This window comes from Ammospiza nelsoni, chromosome 10 (assembly GCF_027579445.1).
Source record: "Ammospiza nelsoni isolate bAmmNel1 chromosome 10, bAmmNel1.pri, whole genome shotgun sequence".
In the NCBI taxonomy this organism is placed as follows: Eukaryota; Metazoa; Chordata; class Aves; order Passeriformes; family Passerellidae; genus Ammospiza; species Ammospiza nelsoni.
Window position 1 is genome coordinate 22,176,377 of NC_080642.1, and position 18,517 is coordinate 22,194,893.

An 18,517-nucleotide genomic window follows, 5' to 3' on the forward strand; every position below is an offset into this window, starting at 1 on the left:
TAGATAACAACTAACTTTAGCTAACCAAACGTTAAATTCAGAAAGTGGTAGCTAATAAATACAACACGGTTATCATGTCATGTGTGATTAAAAGGGCCTAATTTTCCATTTAAATGGAAACTCTTTTTGGGACACTCCAATATTTGCAGTGAACAAGAGGTGCCTGTACTTCTATTTTCACCTGAATCAGCAGTGTGCAGGAAGTGAATCTCCTGACAAACTCTGCCTCATTTCACGCTGGCACAGGAGCTGGGCCAGCCCTGGGATGTGAGGCTGGGCTGGCTCCAGTGGGGCTGCCTGAGAGCTCTTAGAACTCTGCTTGTTTTCCCTCCAAAGCCCTGCTTTCCCTGCCCCAAAATGATAAAGAGAATGCAAGTACGTTATACTAACAAGAAAGGCTTCTTAAGAAGGTAATATCAAGAGTAATCCACCATGTAAATGGTGGTTTTGGCATAAAAGTAAATTAAATTAATCCTTTAAAGTTCAATAACAAAGTAGTATGATTTATCAATTTAATTTAGTTAAAATTATTCTTTTTACATGGCCAAAGAGAAAAGTAATTCATTAAAAATGCTCCTAATCTGTTCAATTCAGCTGAAGTAGAACTTACTGGACTTTAGATGAGACTTTGAGACGTCGCACGCCTGCAGTAGGAAACTGTCTGGAGTTGATGTATGAGACCTTTTGGAGGGCTTGATTTATATTCTCAATGTCATCTCCTTCCATGACAAGGGCTGACTGGGAAGGGTTGAAGTGATACTAGGAGAAATACAAAAAATTAGTGTTTAAGGGACCAGGTACAGAGTACAAAATAATATATATTTTTAAGGAATGTTGCACAAATGTAAGTAAAAATTTTAATGATTTAAGAAAAAAAAATCTCCGTAACTATCATTGGCTGAATCCACATGTTGTTCTCTATAACATGTACTTGTATCAGTCACCTAAAAAATTAATCCAGATTAGCTGTTCTTTTCCCAGCCTTATCAACCTTGCTGGTACAATTTCTGCAGCAATTTCCAATGCTATTTATTTTTGAACTCTGTAGAGGTTCAAAACCTTAACTTACCACCATGATTATTATTTCTATGTAATCTTTTTAGCTTAAACACATTCCCCATATAAAAGCATTGCCTTTTGAGCCAGCCTAGCATGTAGAAGCATATTTTGGCTGCTTTCTGTTGTGGTTTTATCCTGGGCTACCTTTCTGAGATATATTTCAACACAAATGAACAAAACAGTTACAACATTTGCCTCCTACATCTTCATTAATGTCAGACACACTAAAGGGGACTCTCCATCCTGCCTGATGATCAATAAGGGTGTCTTGATTTAAGATGGAGCTGCTCACTTGGGCCAGCAAACCCTGCAAAATCACTGCCTGCTCTTGTAGCCCCAAGCCTTCTGTACTGCATTGCACTGAACACACATCAGTCTTGATGACCAAAAACTTTGTCACTGTTGTGACACAACCAATGACTGATTTTTACCTGCACCATAATTAATCCTAATTATCTGTTTTATCTGCTAATTGGTTCAGTAAACCATCTGCATTGCTGAGGAAACCAGAGTCACCCACTTGACATTGTACCCTACTGTTGCCAGCACAGGACAAAAGCAGCACTTTTCTCTCCTGGAAAGGCTTTCTTTCCCCAAAGCTGGGCATTGATTATATGAAGATTCTGTTAAAATACAGACAGAGGCTGCCTACACTTCCTTACAGCCAGAAAGGTTAAAAAGCCAAACACATCAAACAGTCTGTGAGGAACAGGAGGAAGTGGAAGGTCCTTTGTCAAACAGAACGTGGAGGACTGGGTTTAAAGCTTGTGCAGGAAGGTCACAACACACTGAAGGGTATTTTTTAACAAAGAGGAGGGCTAACATGAATCCCAGCCTGCATACGCTTCTTTATCCTCTCTTTAAGCTAGCAACAGTAGAGAATAAAATTAGCAAAGGGAGACTCTAGCTAGCCAGTTAATAGCTCAGCTGCAAAACAGCTGGAATGCTGCCAAAGGGACCAGAGAAAGGCCCAGTCTGAGCCATTTTTGTCTTTCTCATTAAAAAAGCTAAAAATAGCAACAGTTTAGAACGTGGCTCAGAGAGCTGTTACAGATACTGAAAATTAGGCTGCAGCCCAAAACCAGTCCAACACTATTGTCTCAGAAATGCTGCTACACTGCTCTTTCTTAGGTGGTTGAAGCGTGAATCTCCGTGGTGCAAAGTGCCCAAAACACCTTCCAGTATCAGTCTGCCAACTCTGAATCTGCAGAGCACCACCTAAACAGCCCCACAGAACCCACTGTCTGTGCAGCTGTCGCACATGCCTGCCTGGGATCAGGTGTGTTTGTGTCTGACACCACAACACCTTTCTCTCTCATTTTCTCTTCAAGGTCAGGCAACTGTTCTGCTTTCAGCTGAGCTTCCTTCTGTCAGCCCCCCAAAGAAACCCTTCCACAATCTCTCTCTCTCTTTGCTCCTTTCATTTTTGCCTCCTTCTGTTGCTCTCACTGTTGGCTTGCTGAGGCAGTAAGAGCAACATCAGTAACTTAAAAAGCCCAATATCTGTATTTCAGAAGATGAAGATGTTTCAAAGGTTTGCAAAAGCAGGAAAAGGCAGAAAACAATCCCTTGTCTTCCTTTTCCCCTCTGTACTGCCAGTGCAGTGAAGAAGCCAGTTACAGATGCTGGAGCAGCAGTGGTTGGTAGGACAGGGATTTTCCCATGCCATGAAACAGGAGTGACTCAAATATTTTCAGGTTTCAGAGGGCAAAAACAGGGGAGGAATTACTATGCTTTTAAGCACCATGGACTAAATGCACAGTACTGTTGATGATTGCAACGCAAGTTGTTTTCCATTGCCATCTGTATGGCAGATTACCTTTGTCAAGTGGCCAGTTTGCCTTATCTCTCTCTTTGAGTGACCACAATCACACCTCCCTGGGAGGGAACATTGCTGATAACAGCTATTGAATGTCACTGCATGGCTGATAAGAACTACAGCATCCCATTGGGAGATGTGAGCCCAGAGGGAGGAGCCAAGCATTGCTACCCAGATATAATCCAGAGGTTTTGAGACACCAGCACGGCTGCTCCACTGGATTCCCCAGAGGAACAGCAGCTGCCTCTCCTTCCACTGGATCTTCAGAGGAAGAATCCATCCTTCTCTACAGGATCCCTGCTCCAGCAGAACCACCCCTGACACTGCAGGAGGGCTGAGCCACAATTCCAATGGGACTGCCACCAACACCCTGACCCACAGGGTGTCAGGTTGGGTTCTGACTCTGGCAGTGTTGTTCTAGTGTACTGCATTGTTTATTTTATCCTTTTATTTTTTTTCCTTTTCCCTATTAAAGAACTGTTATTTTCTGCTCCCATATTTTTGCCTGAGAGCCCCTTAATTTAAAATCTATAGCAATTGGGAGGGTTTAAATTCTCCATTTCAGGGGAGGCTCCTGCCTTCCTTGGCAGACTCCTGTCTTTCCAAACCAATACTAGTACTTTAATTAACGGAAAATCCCAGCACAGAACTTACTATTAGGCAAACACACATGGGTTCCACAAATCTCTACCTGCTCCTTGTATGCACTACCTTTTAAAAACAGCTTTAACTGACCCCTGTGTCCTATTGCTATGAGAAGCAGCAACGTGAAATTCTTAATGATGTCCTTGGCAGGATGATAAAATAATTCTTTGGGGTCTTTCCTCATATGTAAAAGTTAGAGCTAGCAAAATTCCTCCTTACCTTTGCACTTTCAATTTTCATTTTTACACTCGTTTTCACAAAATGTGTCAGTTATACTACACCACTGCAACCTATCATCACCCCGACAGGCATTTATTTGGGTGTATTTCAGGTCAAGTCTGTACAGCAGAAAGGTTTGGCTAATAAAATGCTGTCCATGGCACTCCCACTGCACGTTCCAGATGAAGTGTTACAGCAGCATCCTCCTCCCTCTGAAAACCCCACAACAAAACACCCCTGTTCAGTTCCTCAGGATGCATTGTCTGCACCCAAAGGAACTTTCTGGGCTGGAAGGGAAGCTCAGCTCCTTTGGAAGTGGTATTTGTGTGCTAGGAAACAGCTTCACAAATTCATTTACACTGAGCACAAGAACACTGCCACCAAATAATGGTGTCAGTAAAGGAAAACTGACAATGCAGCTTATGTGAGGATAGCCAACATCCTACATGTGTATCCAAAGAACAGAATTTCAGAATCATCTGAATGAATGCAAACCCATCTAGCCACTAGGTCAACTGAAACAGGATTTCCCTGTCTGTTTTTCTCCAATCTTAGAAAAAGCTCTACATTACCAGTAGTCATATGCATAATGAAGATGGATAATGACTTATATTCAAATCTAAAAATTTAATTTCTTGACTTTAGAGTTTTTTGTGTTCATTTTTCATGTACCGTAAAGTTTTCCTCTTTGAACACACAGATTTTTAGAATGGTGTTGCATTAGGACTTATGTATTCCACTGCTTTAAAACTACTTGAGATCAAAATTCAATAAATCTTTGGAATCATGTCTGTTTCTGTATAAGTAACAAAATAAGCATGAAAACACAACCTGGCAATTTATACAGGCTCTGAAGTATCAGCAGTGCCTTACTCTTACTTTCTGATCATCTAGCTCTGCAAAAATGGAAACATTTTTCTTTGCAGTATCACAGCTCTTTTACTGTTCTGTTTTTTTTTTTGCATGATTTTATGGGAAATTACATTGCTTCTGGGAGTATATTTGCACTCTGTGTACTCTACCTTGGGCTCTCCATTTCATAAATCAGATCTAAATTTTTATCAAAGATGATGTCAGTTCATCCCTCACCTTTATTCCTTGGCCAAGACTCTCAAGAGAATTAATATCGAGCCCTTCCTTGCAGGCCTGCAAGCAGGAAATCACTTTCTGACTCTCAATTTTCCCTGGCCGTATTGTCAGGCTGGCCAGGCTGCCATGGAAATACTGAGCAAACCTGGGCTTGGTGACTTCACCTCCTGCAAAAAAAGAGGATGCAAAATGGTTATTGGTACCAACACACAAACTGCAAATGTAATAAATCACTTTATGGTTTAACATGTTTAAAGAATCTCTATCCATCTCAGCCAAGTGTGTTTGAGATCCCATTTACTGTGGTACAGTGGAATGTCTTTGTGGATTTTTGGGTGGTGTCTGGTAGCAAGCTGTCTTTAAGATTCTTCATTTTCCAGGATTGTGTTCAGGTGGTTATAAAGCTGAGACAGAGCTCAGTGCATTCCTCTGGGTGTCCAGAGTTGCCAAGGACCATGCCAGGGGGGCTCAGAGACCCTGGCACACAGCCCAGAACACCTGGGGATTTGATTTTGACCCCTGGAGCAAGTTACCAGCTTTGTATGAGGACCTGAAAGCCACACAGGTTTGAACAGTGTAATAATAAAATGATCACAGGGTGAAAATGTAGATTTTAGGATTTTTGGTATGGGGATTATGGGGACAAGATGGAGGAATCAGGGCATGTCTAGTCCTTCTTTCTTGTTGTCCATTTTCTGCAGTGATGTTGGCACTTTGGGATTGGTTTAGAGTAGAAGCTCACTGTCTAACACAGGTGATAGGTATTGGGAATTAAGTGTAAATATGTTATATGTAGTTTTTAGTATAAAAGGACAACACAGAGTGCCTGTGGCTGCCCTGCTGAGCAGATCTCAGCTGGGCAGAAAGAAAATTTTATGGATAAGAATTAATAAACAAACTCAAGACTGAAAAGTGAAGAGTCCAGACTCGTTCTTCAGTTGCGCGGGCCGAAGCAGAGACATCCTGCACATCTCGGGGCAGCAAATATCAACAGCAACCCAAGAAGACAGCAAACCCAGAGATGAAACAGGGCGTCCCAAATGTATACAAGGAAGCAGATGATTTTTAAAAATTACCTTACTCAAATACTCAAACACTAACTTAATAAATGTTGAAGTCCAATATTTATTTATAAAAAAGCAGTATTTGCAAGTGTTCTGTGACAAGATCAGCTACCTCTGCCTTTGTCCTCCCAAGAACACAGCACCAGATGAGCTGAGAGTGGTGGCTGTGTGTGTGCAAACTGGCACACTCCCTGGGCTGTGTCTGAGGACACGCTGGCAATTCCTGCAGCGCGCAGGGAGCTGTGCACAGCCCCTCTCTGAGAGGCTGGGAGTGCTGTCCCTGACCCCAGGTGCATCATTTGGAGCCAGGTCTGGTCCTGTCTCTCTGTGTTGCACCTGCAGACACGCTCGGTTTGGTTCCACTCCAGGCAGCTCCGAAGGAAGGCTGATCTTTAGGAGCTGTCAATAAAACATGATTACAGACTGCCTGCTCCAGTGATCATGGCATCTCAATTACTCTTGGGACAGTTAGTGATTTACTCATCCTCCTTTAGGAGAATTTTTAGAGCTTGTCTTTCCTGCAGTGTTATCTCTCTCAGTGCATGTGAATTACTGCCTGCCTCGAGCCTGGGAGGACCAAGGAAGCCACAGAGCAGGGAGCCAGGCAGACTAATTGGATTAGCAGCGGATAATAAGGTGTTGTAATTGGTAGATAACTCATCTCTACAGTGTTTGTAGCTTTAGTATCAAACAACTTGGTTTTGGCAGGCAAGATAGCTCAAACTTGAACTTTAACTTGTGTGTGGATTGGAATTGGATAGGGATGCAGTGGCAGATTTTCTTTAGGCTGCTGTTGTTACCTAAAAGCCTGAAAAGCCTCACTTCCAGTCTCTGCAGGATGAGCATTATGAGGAAGACTCGAGCTATTTTATATAGTGAAGAAAATACGCACTGGTCTACTGGCAGAAAAGGGGCGCCCAAGCAGGCTGTTTCTTCAGAGAAGTAGAAAGGGGTTTTTTATTTGTTTGGTTGGTTGGTTTGGGTTTTTTGTGGTTTTGTTTCTTGTTTTGTTGTTGCTTTTTCTTTTCTCTTTTTTTTTTTTTTTTTTTTTTTTTTTTTTTAACATTACAGCACAAACTGCCTCTTTTTTTCTTACCCCAAAGAAAAGTTCCCAAGGGGAAATTATTCTTGTCCACTCTCATTCATTTGTCCATTACACAGGAAATTTCCTCTGGGCAGAATTTTGAGATATTTTTTTGACATTTGAGATTTCCTAGAAACTTTCACATATATGACAGCTAAAGTTCAACCTTTCTGATACTTACCAAGAGAATTATTTGTTAATTATTTGGTAAATCAATAGTGCATTATGGGGACATTGGCTTTTCAGCCAAAATGCTGTTATTTTTATCTGCTTACATTGTCTTGAAAAGTACATATACAGCAGTAATATAACTGGACAGAAAAAGGTATGCTGAATTAAAAAAAAAAAAAAGAAGCAAGCATCTCCTTAAAAAGGAGACAAAATCATTTAAGAGATTACAGAAGAAGAAGGAATTACATTTTGCTTGAAGCTTCACATTCTCATATCACTACAGAATTGTGAAGACAGCAATTTCCAAGGCTAAAATACCAACACTAATCCTGGAGCTTTGAAATTTAGAAACCTATAGTAAGTCTGCCAGTAGGTCTTAATAATTCTGAGGAGATGCAAAATAAGAGGCAGGCTCAGATCAGTGAATGTATTTAAATGTGAAATACTCATCAAACACAGCAAAAACCTAGTCCTCAACTGTGTTGTATCTTGTGTTTCACTCAGCACTGTGTTTATTGATTGCTATGAATTAATATGCTGTGAATGCTAATTCTTGGAGGATGGTTAAGTGGTTAAGGCTAATTAATGATAGAGCCAAGTGAGGAAAACAGAACCTTCCCTGCTGTCAGGGAATTAAGTTAATGTCTGTAACACAAAAAATACTGAAATTACACTATAGTTTAGTCATCAACTATTCTTACTACAATTCCTTCCATGAAAAATTTTTGAAGCTACTGATTTTTTCTCTTCCTTAAATGTAAATGTTGTGGTTGCCATCACAGTTGTGAGGGCCACAGGATTGTTCAGATCCTGCTGATAAAATTGTGCATTGCTTTTCACACCTGACCCAGCATGCACCAACACTTCTGAAGTCTGGCAGATACAGGAGGATGGATGGTGGCTTTTGGCATTAATTCAACCCTTGTAAAAGGAAGGTGGTGTCAGCAGACTGTGGAGGCATCCAGAAGAACCGTGACATACATTATTATTCACTATAATACCGTTCACCCCTTAGGCATTGTCGAAGTAGCATGCACCATAGCTTTCACTTGCTAAAATAATTACTATTTTCTGAACTGAGATTCTTCTGTGCTGGTTCTCATCTCTTTTGCTGCTGGAATTATCTAGGGACATGCAGGAGACCCCACAGGCCCCTCAGTGGGGAGTGATCACGCTGCCAGTGAAAGCAAGACTTTACAATATCAGTTCTTGGCACGGACATAAATAGGCACAGACATAGCTACAGCTGCTCCCTGAAATTTCAAACACACCAGAACAAATGGAGAAGACCAACCTACTTAATTTTAGCTGAGTATGCTGCAGATGTCTGTCTGTCTTAGGGGCAGTTCAGTGGGGATGACTCCTTACACACATGGAGGAAAAGAAATGTTTTGTTATAAACAGTTGAAGACTGCCAGATGAACAACAATTTAGGGGGGTTGAGAACTGTTACCTGGCAATCACCTCTTGCTGCAGACACAGAGAGGTTCTGCTAGATATAACATTAAATCTGTTAGATATAGCATAGGGGAGTCCAGGGGGAACTGAAGAATCCCAGGGTTTGGAATTCATGGGGTTGAAATGTGTTCATTTAAGAAGCAGAGCTTGTTTCCATGACACGTTTGTTTTTCATTTTGCATTGAGTTGATATAAAGTGTGACAGAATTTGATTAGCATTGAATTTTGCAGTTGTAGGTTTGATTACACAGATGTAAAGTGCTGTTTGCCTTCCTTACCAATCTCCAAAGAACAATCAGCACGTCAAAACAAGTGACTTTATTGAGCTCACAGATTTCGCAGGCTTTTTGTCCTATCCTAATAATGAGCAAGTAATTATCAAGGCAGTCAAATCACAATGAGCTTTTCATGGGAAATGGTGAAGTCAAGAGAATTTCCAACTGAGATGCAATTTTTTGAAGATATTCTAGATTCTGGTTATACTGAGCTAGATAATTAAAGAACAATTGAATATTTAGGGTTCCACCATAAAGACTGAATTAATCTGGGAGCAGGCACAAGACATTCTGGCTCTGAAGTCCTCAGGTCCAAGCCTCCAAATTTATCCCATCTTTTTACTACAGCAGTTCAGGGATTGGCTGTAAAACAGGATGAAACTTAACATAGATTTCAGGAGTAGCCCCAATAAGTGACATGACATTTCTCAGCACAGAAAAGTTTTAGTGGGGTTTTTTATATCACTCAGATAAAAATTAATCATAAATTGGTCATCAGACATGACCCATGTTAAGTCTGCCTTGCTCTGGGTAGATATCATAACCCAACAATTCACTCAAACAGCTTTAGGCTTTAAAGCTTTATCTGAAGTAGGCCAAGTTCAGAGAATACTAAGGGCTCCCTGCTCTTACACGTCCAAATGCTAACTGATGTCTTTGCAATACATCCTTAAACCCAAAGTGGGTATAACTTACACTATTGACAATGATTTTTCTTAGGATAATAAAAATACTATACAATTTTTCACAATTTGACCAATAGATAAATGTTGCTCAAAAAAACCTATATCCCTATTCTCCAAAAATTATTTTTGTGCTGGTAAGTAGTTCTCCCTGCAGAAATTCAGTTATAAATGGGGCATATATCTGGGATGACAGATTTGAATGCAAATTCAGCTCTCCAAGAAAACACCCTCCTAAACTAAACCTTCCATGTGTGTTTGCATTTCTATTACAGCTGAAACTCAGCAAAGGTCTCTGAAGTGCAGTGAAATCTGCCCCATCTTTCTCTGGATGAGAAGGACTGTCGCAGACATCTTTTATGGAAAATCCTTTCCTTGGGATTTTTCCTCCTGAGAAGCTGGGAGGCCTCAGGAACAAAATGTAAACAATGATTATCTGCTGCTGTGGAATGCAACAGGTGCATCTGTGATTGGTCTCATGAGGTTGTTTCTAATTAATGGCCAATCACAGTCAGCTGGCTTGGACACAGAGCCGAGCCACAAACCTTTGTTATCATTCTTTTCTATTCTATTCTTAGCCAGCCTTCTGAGGAAATCCTTTCTTCTATTCTTTCAGTATAGTTTTAATGTAATATATATCATAAAATAATAAATCAAGCCTTCTGAAACATGGAGTCAAATCCTCATCTCTTCCCTCATCCTCAGACCCCTGTGAACACGGTCACAAAGGGCAATGCAGCAAGAGCACTGCTGTGCCCATGGAAGCATTGAGACACAGATGCTCAGCATCTCACTGTGCTGAGCTCTGTCCTGGTGCTCTTGCATTCAGGTGTGCTTGTACCTCTCCTCTGAGGTCTCAGGGTTGTGCAAGCCCTGGCAGCACCCTTGGCCTGATCCAGCAGTGTTGGATGCACAGTTGGGGGAATCTTTATCTGTTAAATACCTTAATTTCTGGAGGAAGTCCAAGGTTGAGTGATACAGGGTATCGCCGGCTGGGTTCTCTGTACAAATCAGGAACCGGACGGGGCTGTGGAACGTGCCTTGAGCTGTTTTATTTTCCAGCATCAGTCTCATTCCATGGTTATGACAATGGGAAGATGCCAGCAGCTCACATCCCAGGCAGCAGACCAAGAACTTAATGTTACAACTCACTTTATAAGCTTTTTTACCAATCACACAAAGCAAAAGGGCATTGACAGTAGTTCCATCCAATCACCAAAAGCACATGTTCCTTTGGTTAAACAATGCTTGCTTATTTCGAATACAATGCCTGCTTCTAAGCCTTAAAACACAATGCACAGAGCTCCATTATTAAGCTTCGAACTTCCTAATACCTTGCTAGATAAACTTTTCTGCAGCTTAGGGAGTTATTCTGGACAAGTGTTAATACACAGCCCATTGTTCTATTTGCCCTTGCTTTTCTACTTTTGAAATAAATTTTCCGCTGACCAATCTCATGGCTGCTGCTTAGCTCTAATCACAGTTCTGCTGTCTCTGAGGCCTGCCATTTTCAGCTTTCCCAAACCCCTCTGATTTTGTGGGTTCCCACACAGGGTACTGCTACACTGCCCACATTGGCTCTCTTTTTTCTGACCCCTCTCCAAATTTTAACTCTTCTGGTGCTTCTTGCCTTGAATCATTAGTCAGTTCTGACTGCCCTGGATGATTTCTGTGTCAGCTGAGGGCTGGCATGTGAGGATAATAAGGTTATTCTACAGAAGGGCTTCATAGAAAACCTGATCTTTCCAGCATATGTTAAGATAAGAGGAAAATTATAGGAGAACACAGAAGAAAAGCATAATAGAAAACAGCAATTCCTTAGAAAACAGGACCTACAATAGCCTTCTGCTGTATCTGTGATAACAAAGTAGCTGTTGACAGGCTTCTCTTAAATACCTTCTCTATGCAGTGTCCAGCAGGATTACACTGTGAAGTTCCAGCACTGCTGAAGGGGTGGCACTGATAGAAACAGTGAATTACAGCCATGGTAAGCTACAGCATAACCTTGTGACAAGTAATTCACTTGTGTCCCTTCTTTCCTGACAGAGCTTTAAGAGCCATTCACAAACTCCTTGCCTCCCAAAATGCCTTGTATGAACTCAGGAACTTACCTTGTCAGAGAAACCATGAGGAAGTCTGTCTTCTGCCCCTGCTACAAAAATTATCAGACTACCAAATCACGTAAACTTGCTTCCTTGCTCTGTCTGCTTTTGCCCCTGAATGTATAGCAATAAAGGGATCAGAGTGGGAACCTATAAATCTTGGCTTAATGGAAGAAGTTTGTCACTCTGTAAAAGGGTCCATTTGCTATGTCCTCAGATAAACTGAATCAGAAATAATGAACTCAGAGGAGAACTTCATGGGGTGAGCTCTTGTAAAATGTGCTCCAGGACAGACTAACAATTTGTTTGCATTTCTCATGAGAATTAAATAGGATGTTAAAACCTAAAAGGGAGAATAAGAACAGAAGATTATGAATTCTGATTCTATTCTTGCTGTGATGCAGATTTTTTAAGTGACCCGTGGAAAAATCATCTACTGCCCTTTATTCCCACAGAGTATGGGTGACTCTCCTGCCTTGCTGCACCTTTTTATTATTTGAAAAGATCTTGAAACTCTTAAGGTAAACGGGCAAATCTTAAAGTAATTTTATGCTAAAGAATAAAAAGTGTAGTAATGAGAACCTTGGGGAGGTCCCAATGGACCATGTCTGCTTTGATGCCCATTCAGGGCAGAAGCAGTTCAGAGACAGGGCCACCTCCCTCCTGTTCTCTGTGCTGTCTCTTTTGCTCTGGGAGGCAGATGTGCAAGCAAGTCAATTTTGTCCTTTAGATATGCTGAGAGAGTAATTCTGCCTGAAAATTTCTTTCACCATTAGAGAAAGAGAAGCACTTTGGCCTTAAATAACCTGACCTCCATCAAAATCACACCCTTGACAATCATCACCAGACCAGCGATGTGAACAAAATTTTAAAGATGTGAAGGTTAAGTTATAGAATTAACCATATGTACCTGCAGAGAAAGCTGTCAAACTTCATGAGGGTACAGAAAGGGCTAATTCCAGGTGTTTGTTTCTGCCCTCACTAGGAGCCCATTTTGCTCAGCTTTGTGGTCAGCCTTACCTTTCCCCAGGCCTCACAGCACTGAAATCCCAGCTAAGGAATGAGATGGGATTTGCCATGCGTGGAAGCTGGCCCTTTACTGTGGTTACCAAACCAACATCAACACTTTAGCCTAAAGATAATGCTTAAACTCCTACCCTCAAATACACCACCCCACTCAAGTATAGCAGTACTGCACATCAGCTGCACAAAAAAGAATTCACTCTAGGCTAACCATTGACCCTAAATCAAGGAGTGAAGGACCCTAAATCAATGAGTAAATCTGCTTAGATCTTCTGTTTAGTAAGATCCTTGAAGAAAGAACCAAGGGTTTTAGATTAAAAAAGGAAAATTATGCCACAGCAACATACAGTATACCTAATTTTTAGTAAAGTTCATATTGACTATGCCAGAACAAATCATGCAGCTTTCCTCATGTGCAGAGTGTCATTCGAACTGGGAAACATTCCCCCGGCTTGGTTTTAAGTAATTGGGCCATTTCCTGGACTGCAGTAAACTTAACCCAGTGCCTGACAGACCCTAGGAAGGGTCTTTTCCCTCACTTTTAAAGGCTGGATTTCTGCTTTTTCAACCATCTTCACTCCCTGCTAGTCTCCAAGAATATGCCCTTCAGGAAAAGGCCAATTTTCCCTGCTTTTGGGAGAGCCCTAGCACTCAACTCACATTATTTAAAGAAATTTTGCATAAAATCAGGAACAAACAAATCAGGCAAGATTTTTACATTGCCAGGGAAAGGGTAAAGATGTAGGAGAGATTTGCTGATGCCACAGACAAACCAAGTGAGCACACCATAGGCTAAAGTTTGAATTTGTCACATAAGCCTGAGGAATTGCACATTCAGTTTGTTTCCATGTTATGGTCAGGAGAACAGCACTGATCTTAAACTGCTCTTATATTTCACTTGAGAAGCTGAAGGTAGAAATAAAAAACAACCTAACTTTTCATAATGGAAGCTATTAACAAGCCCATAAAAGTCAGAAAACAGTTACTCAGGCATTGGAATATTAGTAATAGGCAATAATAGAATTTTACATGTCCAAGATTCGTTCAGGGTAGAACTTTGAGAAAGAAAAGGAGGAGGTGCAGGCATGGTGCTTGCTACAGAGCCCCAGGATGAGGAGCAGTGTAAGAGATGGAAAGATCAGGGCTCAAAGAGTCAGTCACATCCCAGAGGACACTCAGGCTCCTAAAGAAGCAGCAGAGAACAATTCCCAGTTTCCAGACCAGAACTGAACATTTTCATCAACAAGAGGGTAAATCCCTCATAGCAGTAGCAGATTTTCCTATCAGTGCTAACAAAGTAAATGGCCATTTTTGTTCTTGATTTTTCACTGTCCTCTAAATACACTCCTCCTGCTCCCTGCCAGTCTTTCAGCTGCCCCACAGCCTCAATGACTTTGGGCTGTCAGCAAATCAGAGTCAGTGTGGGGGAAAAAAAGGAATGTTATTTCTTCTGATTCATTTACTTGTCTGAGTGGAGACTGTTTTTCAAATAATTTGACTTTGACAAACGGATGCTGTGAATTCAGAACTGTAAAGTGGTTTAGTAAAGACAGGAAAGAAGACCTTGCCCTTTCTGAAGGAAGAGGTTACACCAGTGTTCCTTTCTGCCAGTGCTTTAATGAAAAGAAAGGAAATAGTCTTAGCAAACCAGAGCTGGAAATTCTTCATATCCTCTTAACACGGAGACTCCTGAACGGCTTATAACACCGAAATCACCATACATTTTACTGAAATAAACCACAGAATGCTGTAAAGCAGCTTTATAATGTTGTGAAAATGTAGAGGTTTAGACTATTGTTACTTGCTAAAATGTATAATCCTAAGTAGACTTAATAACAGTTTAACAGAAAGTATTTATAGACAAAATATTTATTTCATTGACCCCCTTTTTCTTGAAATATACAAACTTTGAAAATTATTGTTTTGACTAGAATGATTTGACTATAATAGATTTGACTAGAATAGATTTGACTAGAACAGAATAAATTTTCTATGTTAATTAATTACTATTTCACAGACTGAAATACAGTGCTGAATCTTATTAACAAAGTGACTTTCCACACCATTCATGTAGAATAGTTTGAGGTGATCAAAACAAATGTACCAAATGATAAGCTTTGTCAAAAGCAGTATCTTGAAATCTTTTTTCGCATAACCATTAGAAATTTATCTTCTTGCCTCACCCATGATAGTTTATCAGAATCTTCAGCACACTGCATTACTAAATCTTAGCATTTTCATTAGGTGGAAAATTTGTTTCCACTTTTGAGGAACTCAAATTCTGTCACTATGAAAAGAGCAATAACATAATATTACAGTAAATACTAATGGCTGCTATACATATGATTTCAGTAGTTTAAATTAGGTATTCCACCAAAAAGGAAGAAGAATCTTATCCTGAATGGTTATTAATTAAACCATCAAATTATCCCAGGCAAAAATAAAAATGTTTTAAAACAATATCCACTTTTTATTTCTTAACAGCTTAAATATGAAATATAGTCCCTGGCCTGAATGTATTGAGAGCCTATGTGAGCAGTTTTGCCTTAATTCCTTCTCTTCCCAATTTGAGGATTATTCACAGCCCCTATGGCATTTGCTCGTGTCTGGAAAGAACTAAATTTACAAATTACATTTGCATTTTCTAACTCTGGAACTTTGATCTAAAAATACTGCACCAATATTGCATAACAAAAAAAAAAAATCAACACATGCAAACACCAGCTAGACTAGAAACAGTCCATACTTTTCCAAGTATATGGGATTAGTGCAATGCCAACCAGCTCATCATACCTCCAATAATTATCAATATTGTCAACTTATGAAATTTTGTTTTTAAGGTTAGTGCAGCTTCATTCTGCATGTTGTCATCAAAGTAGAGATTGGATCTTTACCCCACTCATAATCTAACAGCTGAATTTGCTTCGAGTACTATTAACACTGAACAGCCCTGCCATGAGTAAGATGTCCAAATTTTGCAAATAAGCAGAGATCAAATTGGTAAACAAGGTGATAATGGAGAAAGTGAGACTACATGAAAGAGTGGGGAAGAGACACAATCAATGTTAAAGCATTTTTCCTAATTATAGTTTCCTTCAATTCATACTTCAAGTGGAAAAAAGACAGTGTAAATAGAAAATCAACATGGAAGGGTAATGGAGACAACTTTACAAAAACAGAGCAGAGAAAAAGGAGCGCTTCAGGTATAAGGCAGAGAACAGAGAAAGAAAGTGGTGCAAGGATCAGGTAAAGAGAATGAGAAGAATTGGATTATAAAGGGTAGAAAACAGAGAAAGATAATATTTGAGCAAAAGCCCATATGGCTCAGGGGTTTGGACTTCTGGATTTATTTTACTCTCACTTTTACCTCTGGTGTACAACAGGGTGAATCAAGTACATTCCTGGAATTGCTGGTGAGATACATCCAATGTGAAGGGCCCAGGACTGGGCCATGAGTTGTAAAAGAAATCTGAGGCAGGGACTGAAAAGAGATAGCTGGAGTTCTTTAGTACCTAGATAGTTCACTTAAGGTGGAAGAACAAGGGAAACAATTAAAAGAAGTGAGCACAAAAGATAAAGAAGGCAATCTTTCACACTGAATAGACAAACTGTATCCAATACTTCTTCAGGTGATGAAAATGCAAAGCCTGTTAATGTCCTGTCCATTTTATCCTTGGACTTGATTCATTAACAACTCTGGATTTACACCTGATTTTATGCCATTAATCTCTTAGCAGTTTATTTCCTATACAATCAGCAAGACAGGCAAGATTCTTTCTTGGCCTGAACTTCTGGTAGTGTTGCCTGTTTTCTGGTGTGATTTTACCTTGCCAGCAGGCCCCCACTGTGAGCTGCATGGCGATGTGGGAGGGGTGGATGGGCCAGTCGTTGGTCACCAGGTACGGCTCGTACGTCGTCCCGTCCATGTACAGTGTCACCACGGGGAACTCCACGTTGACCACGTAGTAGTGCCACTCCTTGTCACAGATCTGGGAGACACAGCAAGGTGTTAGTCAGCTCTTACAGTGGCTGATTGTTATATCCCATGTGGCTTTCAAATTGCGTTTCCAAATTTCAGTTATGGGAAATAATGTTACTGTAATTTCTATGTCTCCAATATTAATGATGTTGATAAATACTCTTGGCAAAATATATGTAATAAATAGAGGCTTCTTAAAACACACTCTGAAACAAGACATGGATAGGAAAATAGAAAAATCAGGCAATTTGGTATTTCATCTATATTTTCATATTTCCTAACACATAATTATCTTAGGTTACAAATGCAAGATGTGGCTGGGGGTGTGTATTCTATTGCCATTGGTTAGAGCTGGGGCAGTTCTCTGCTGTCCCTGGGGCAGTTTTCTTTGTCTCTCCCCCAGCCAACCCTCCCTGCAGGAGATCTCTGCTGTCCATGGCCACTGAGTGTCCCTGCAGGGCTGATCCAATGCCAGCATCCCATGGGGAGATGCTCCGCCCAGGGGAGGAGCCAAGCATTCCTGCCTGGATCCAATCTGAGCCTGGCACAGCACAGCAGCCTTTGCCCCCTGCACTGCCAGAGGAGCAGCTTTCTGCTGCCCTGCATGGCCAGAGGGAGCCCAGGCCCATCTGCAGCAGCCCTGGAGCTGCAGAGGAAAACTCCCCCCTTGTGCAGGATCCCTGCTGCAGCAGAGCCACAGCCGGCACTGCAGGAGGGCTGAGCCCCCCTGGCATGGGGCTGGGACACCTCCCTGGCACACAAGGGGGCAGAGCATGGTCTGATTCTGGCAGGGTAGTTTTGTACTACTGCCTTTTTTTTTTTTCCCTAATAAAGAACTGTTATTCCCACTCCCATATCTTTGCCTGAGAGCCCCTTAATTTCAAAATTATAAATATTCAGAGGGAGTTACATTTTCCATTTCAGGGGAGGCTCCTGCCTTCCTTAGCAGACATCTGTCTTTTCAAACCAAGACAATAATATTAGTTTCTTAATACTTGTATCTAGTGTTGAAAACAGAACACTTCATGAAAGATACACAGAGGATGTACTGGCATAGTTACTGAGCATTCCTATTAGATTCAGATTAAGAAAATGTACAGCCCTTAGTCACTGGACTGATGATTGCCATTATTAACTTATCCCATCAGTACTTAGAAAGTCCTGTGCAACCTGCCAGGACCTTGACAGTACTAAAAGGATCTGGGCCATGCCCTGTGCAACACAGAGGGACCAGCCATCTATAGATTTGGGCAGGGAACTCACCTCTTGTCCACCCTTCATCTTTTGGCCTTGAGCTTTTCCCCAGATGATGGGAAAATGAGGATCTTTATGATTTCCCTGACAGCCACCAGCTTTGAAAAGCAACAGCCACAGTTACAACATACTTTCAGGATGACAACATTAGTGTCAAGTCACATATGAATTTCTGAGCTGGACAGCCAGGGATTACTGCAGGATGGCCAAATCCAGCTTTAGTTTATGAATGTACAGCTGGATGAATCCATGCCTCTAGAGACAGAAGTCTGGTGTGCAAATATAAATGTCTGCCCAATTTTTTTTTTTTTTTCTGTTGTATCTTTCAATTTAAAAGTTCAAAGGAATAAATCACAGCAAACTGGTAGGATGAGTGGGCTGTTTTAAAAACAAAAGAATAGTTACAACGACGGTGCTTTCAGTTCTGGGGAGATCCTTGTTTTGGTGCATTAAGAAATGGAAGTGCTTGAATGCAGATATGCTTGCTGTTTCACAGAAGCAAGCAGAAAGTGATGTTTAACCATAACATTTGTCCTTGGCCAGGTGAAGTGCTATCTGGGCAATATCTCCCCTTTGAAAGCAAAAGCTAATGT

General features: G+C 40.9%; 1 protein-coding gene across 2 annotated transcripts in view; it reads right to left on the bottom strand.

The window, feature by feature from the left end:
- The window catches only part of CLSTN2 (calsyntenin 2), a 324,024-nt gene that overhangs the window by 16,854 nt on the left and 288,653 nt on the right, over positions 1–18,517 (bottom strand). For both annotated transcript variants that reach the window (XM_059478862.1, XM_059478861.1), the window contains exons 9-11: positions 16,518–16,680; positions 4,832–4,998; positions 611–759 (exon numbers count right to left, since the gene is read on the bottom strand). In XM_059478862.1, the coding sequence (XP_059334845.1) occupies positions 611–759; positions 4,832–4,998; positions 16,518–16,680 (479 nt within the window). The remainder of the gene's footprint in view (positions 1–610; positions 760–4,831; positions 4,999–16,517; positions 16,681–18,517) is intronic.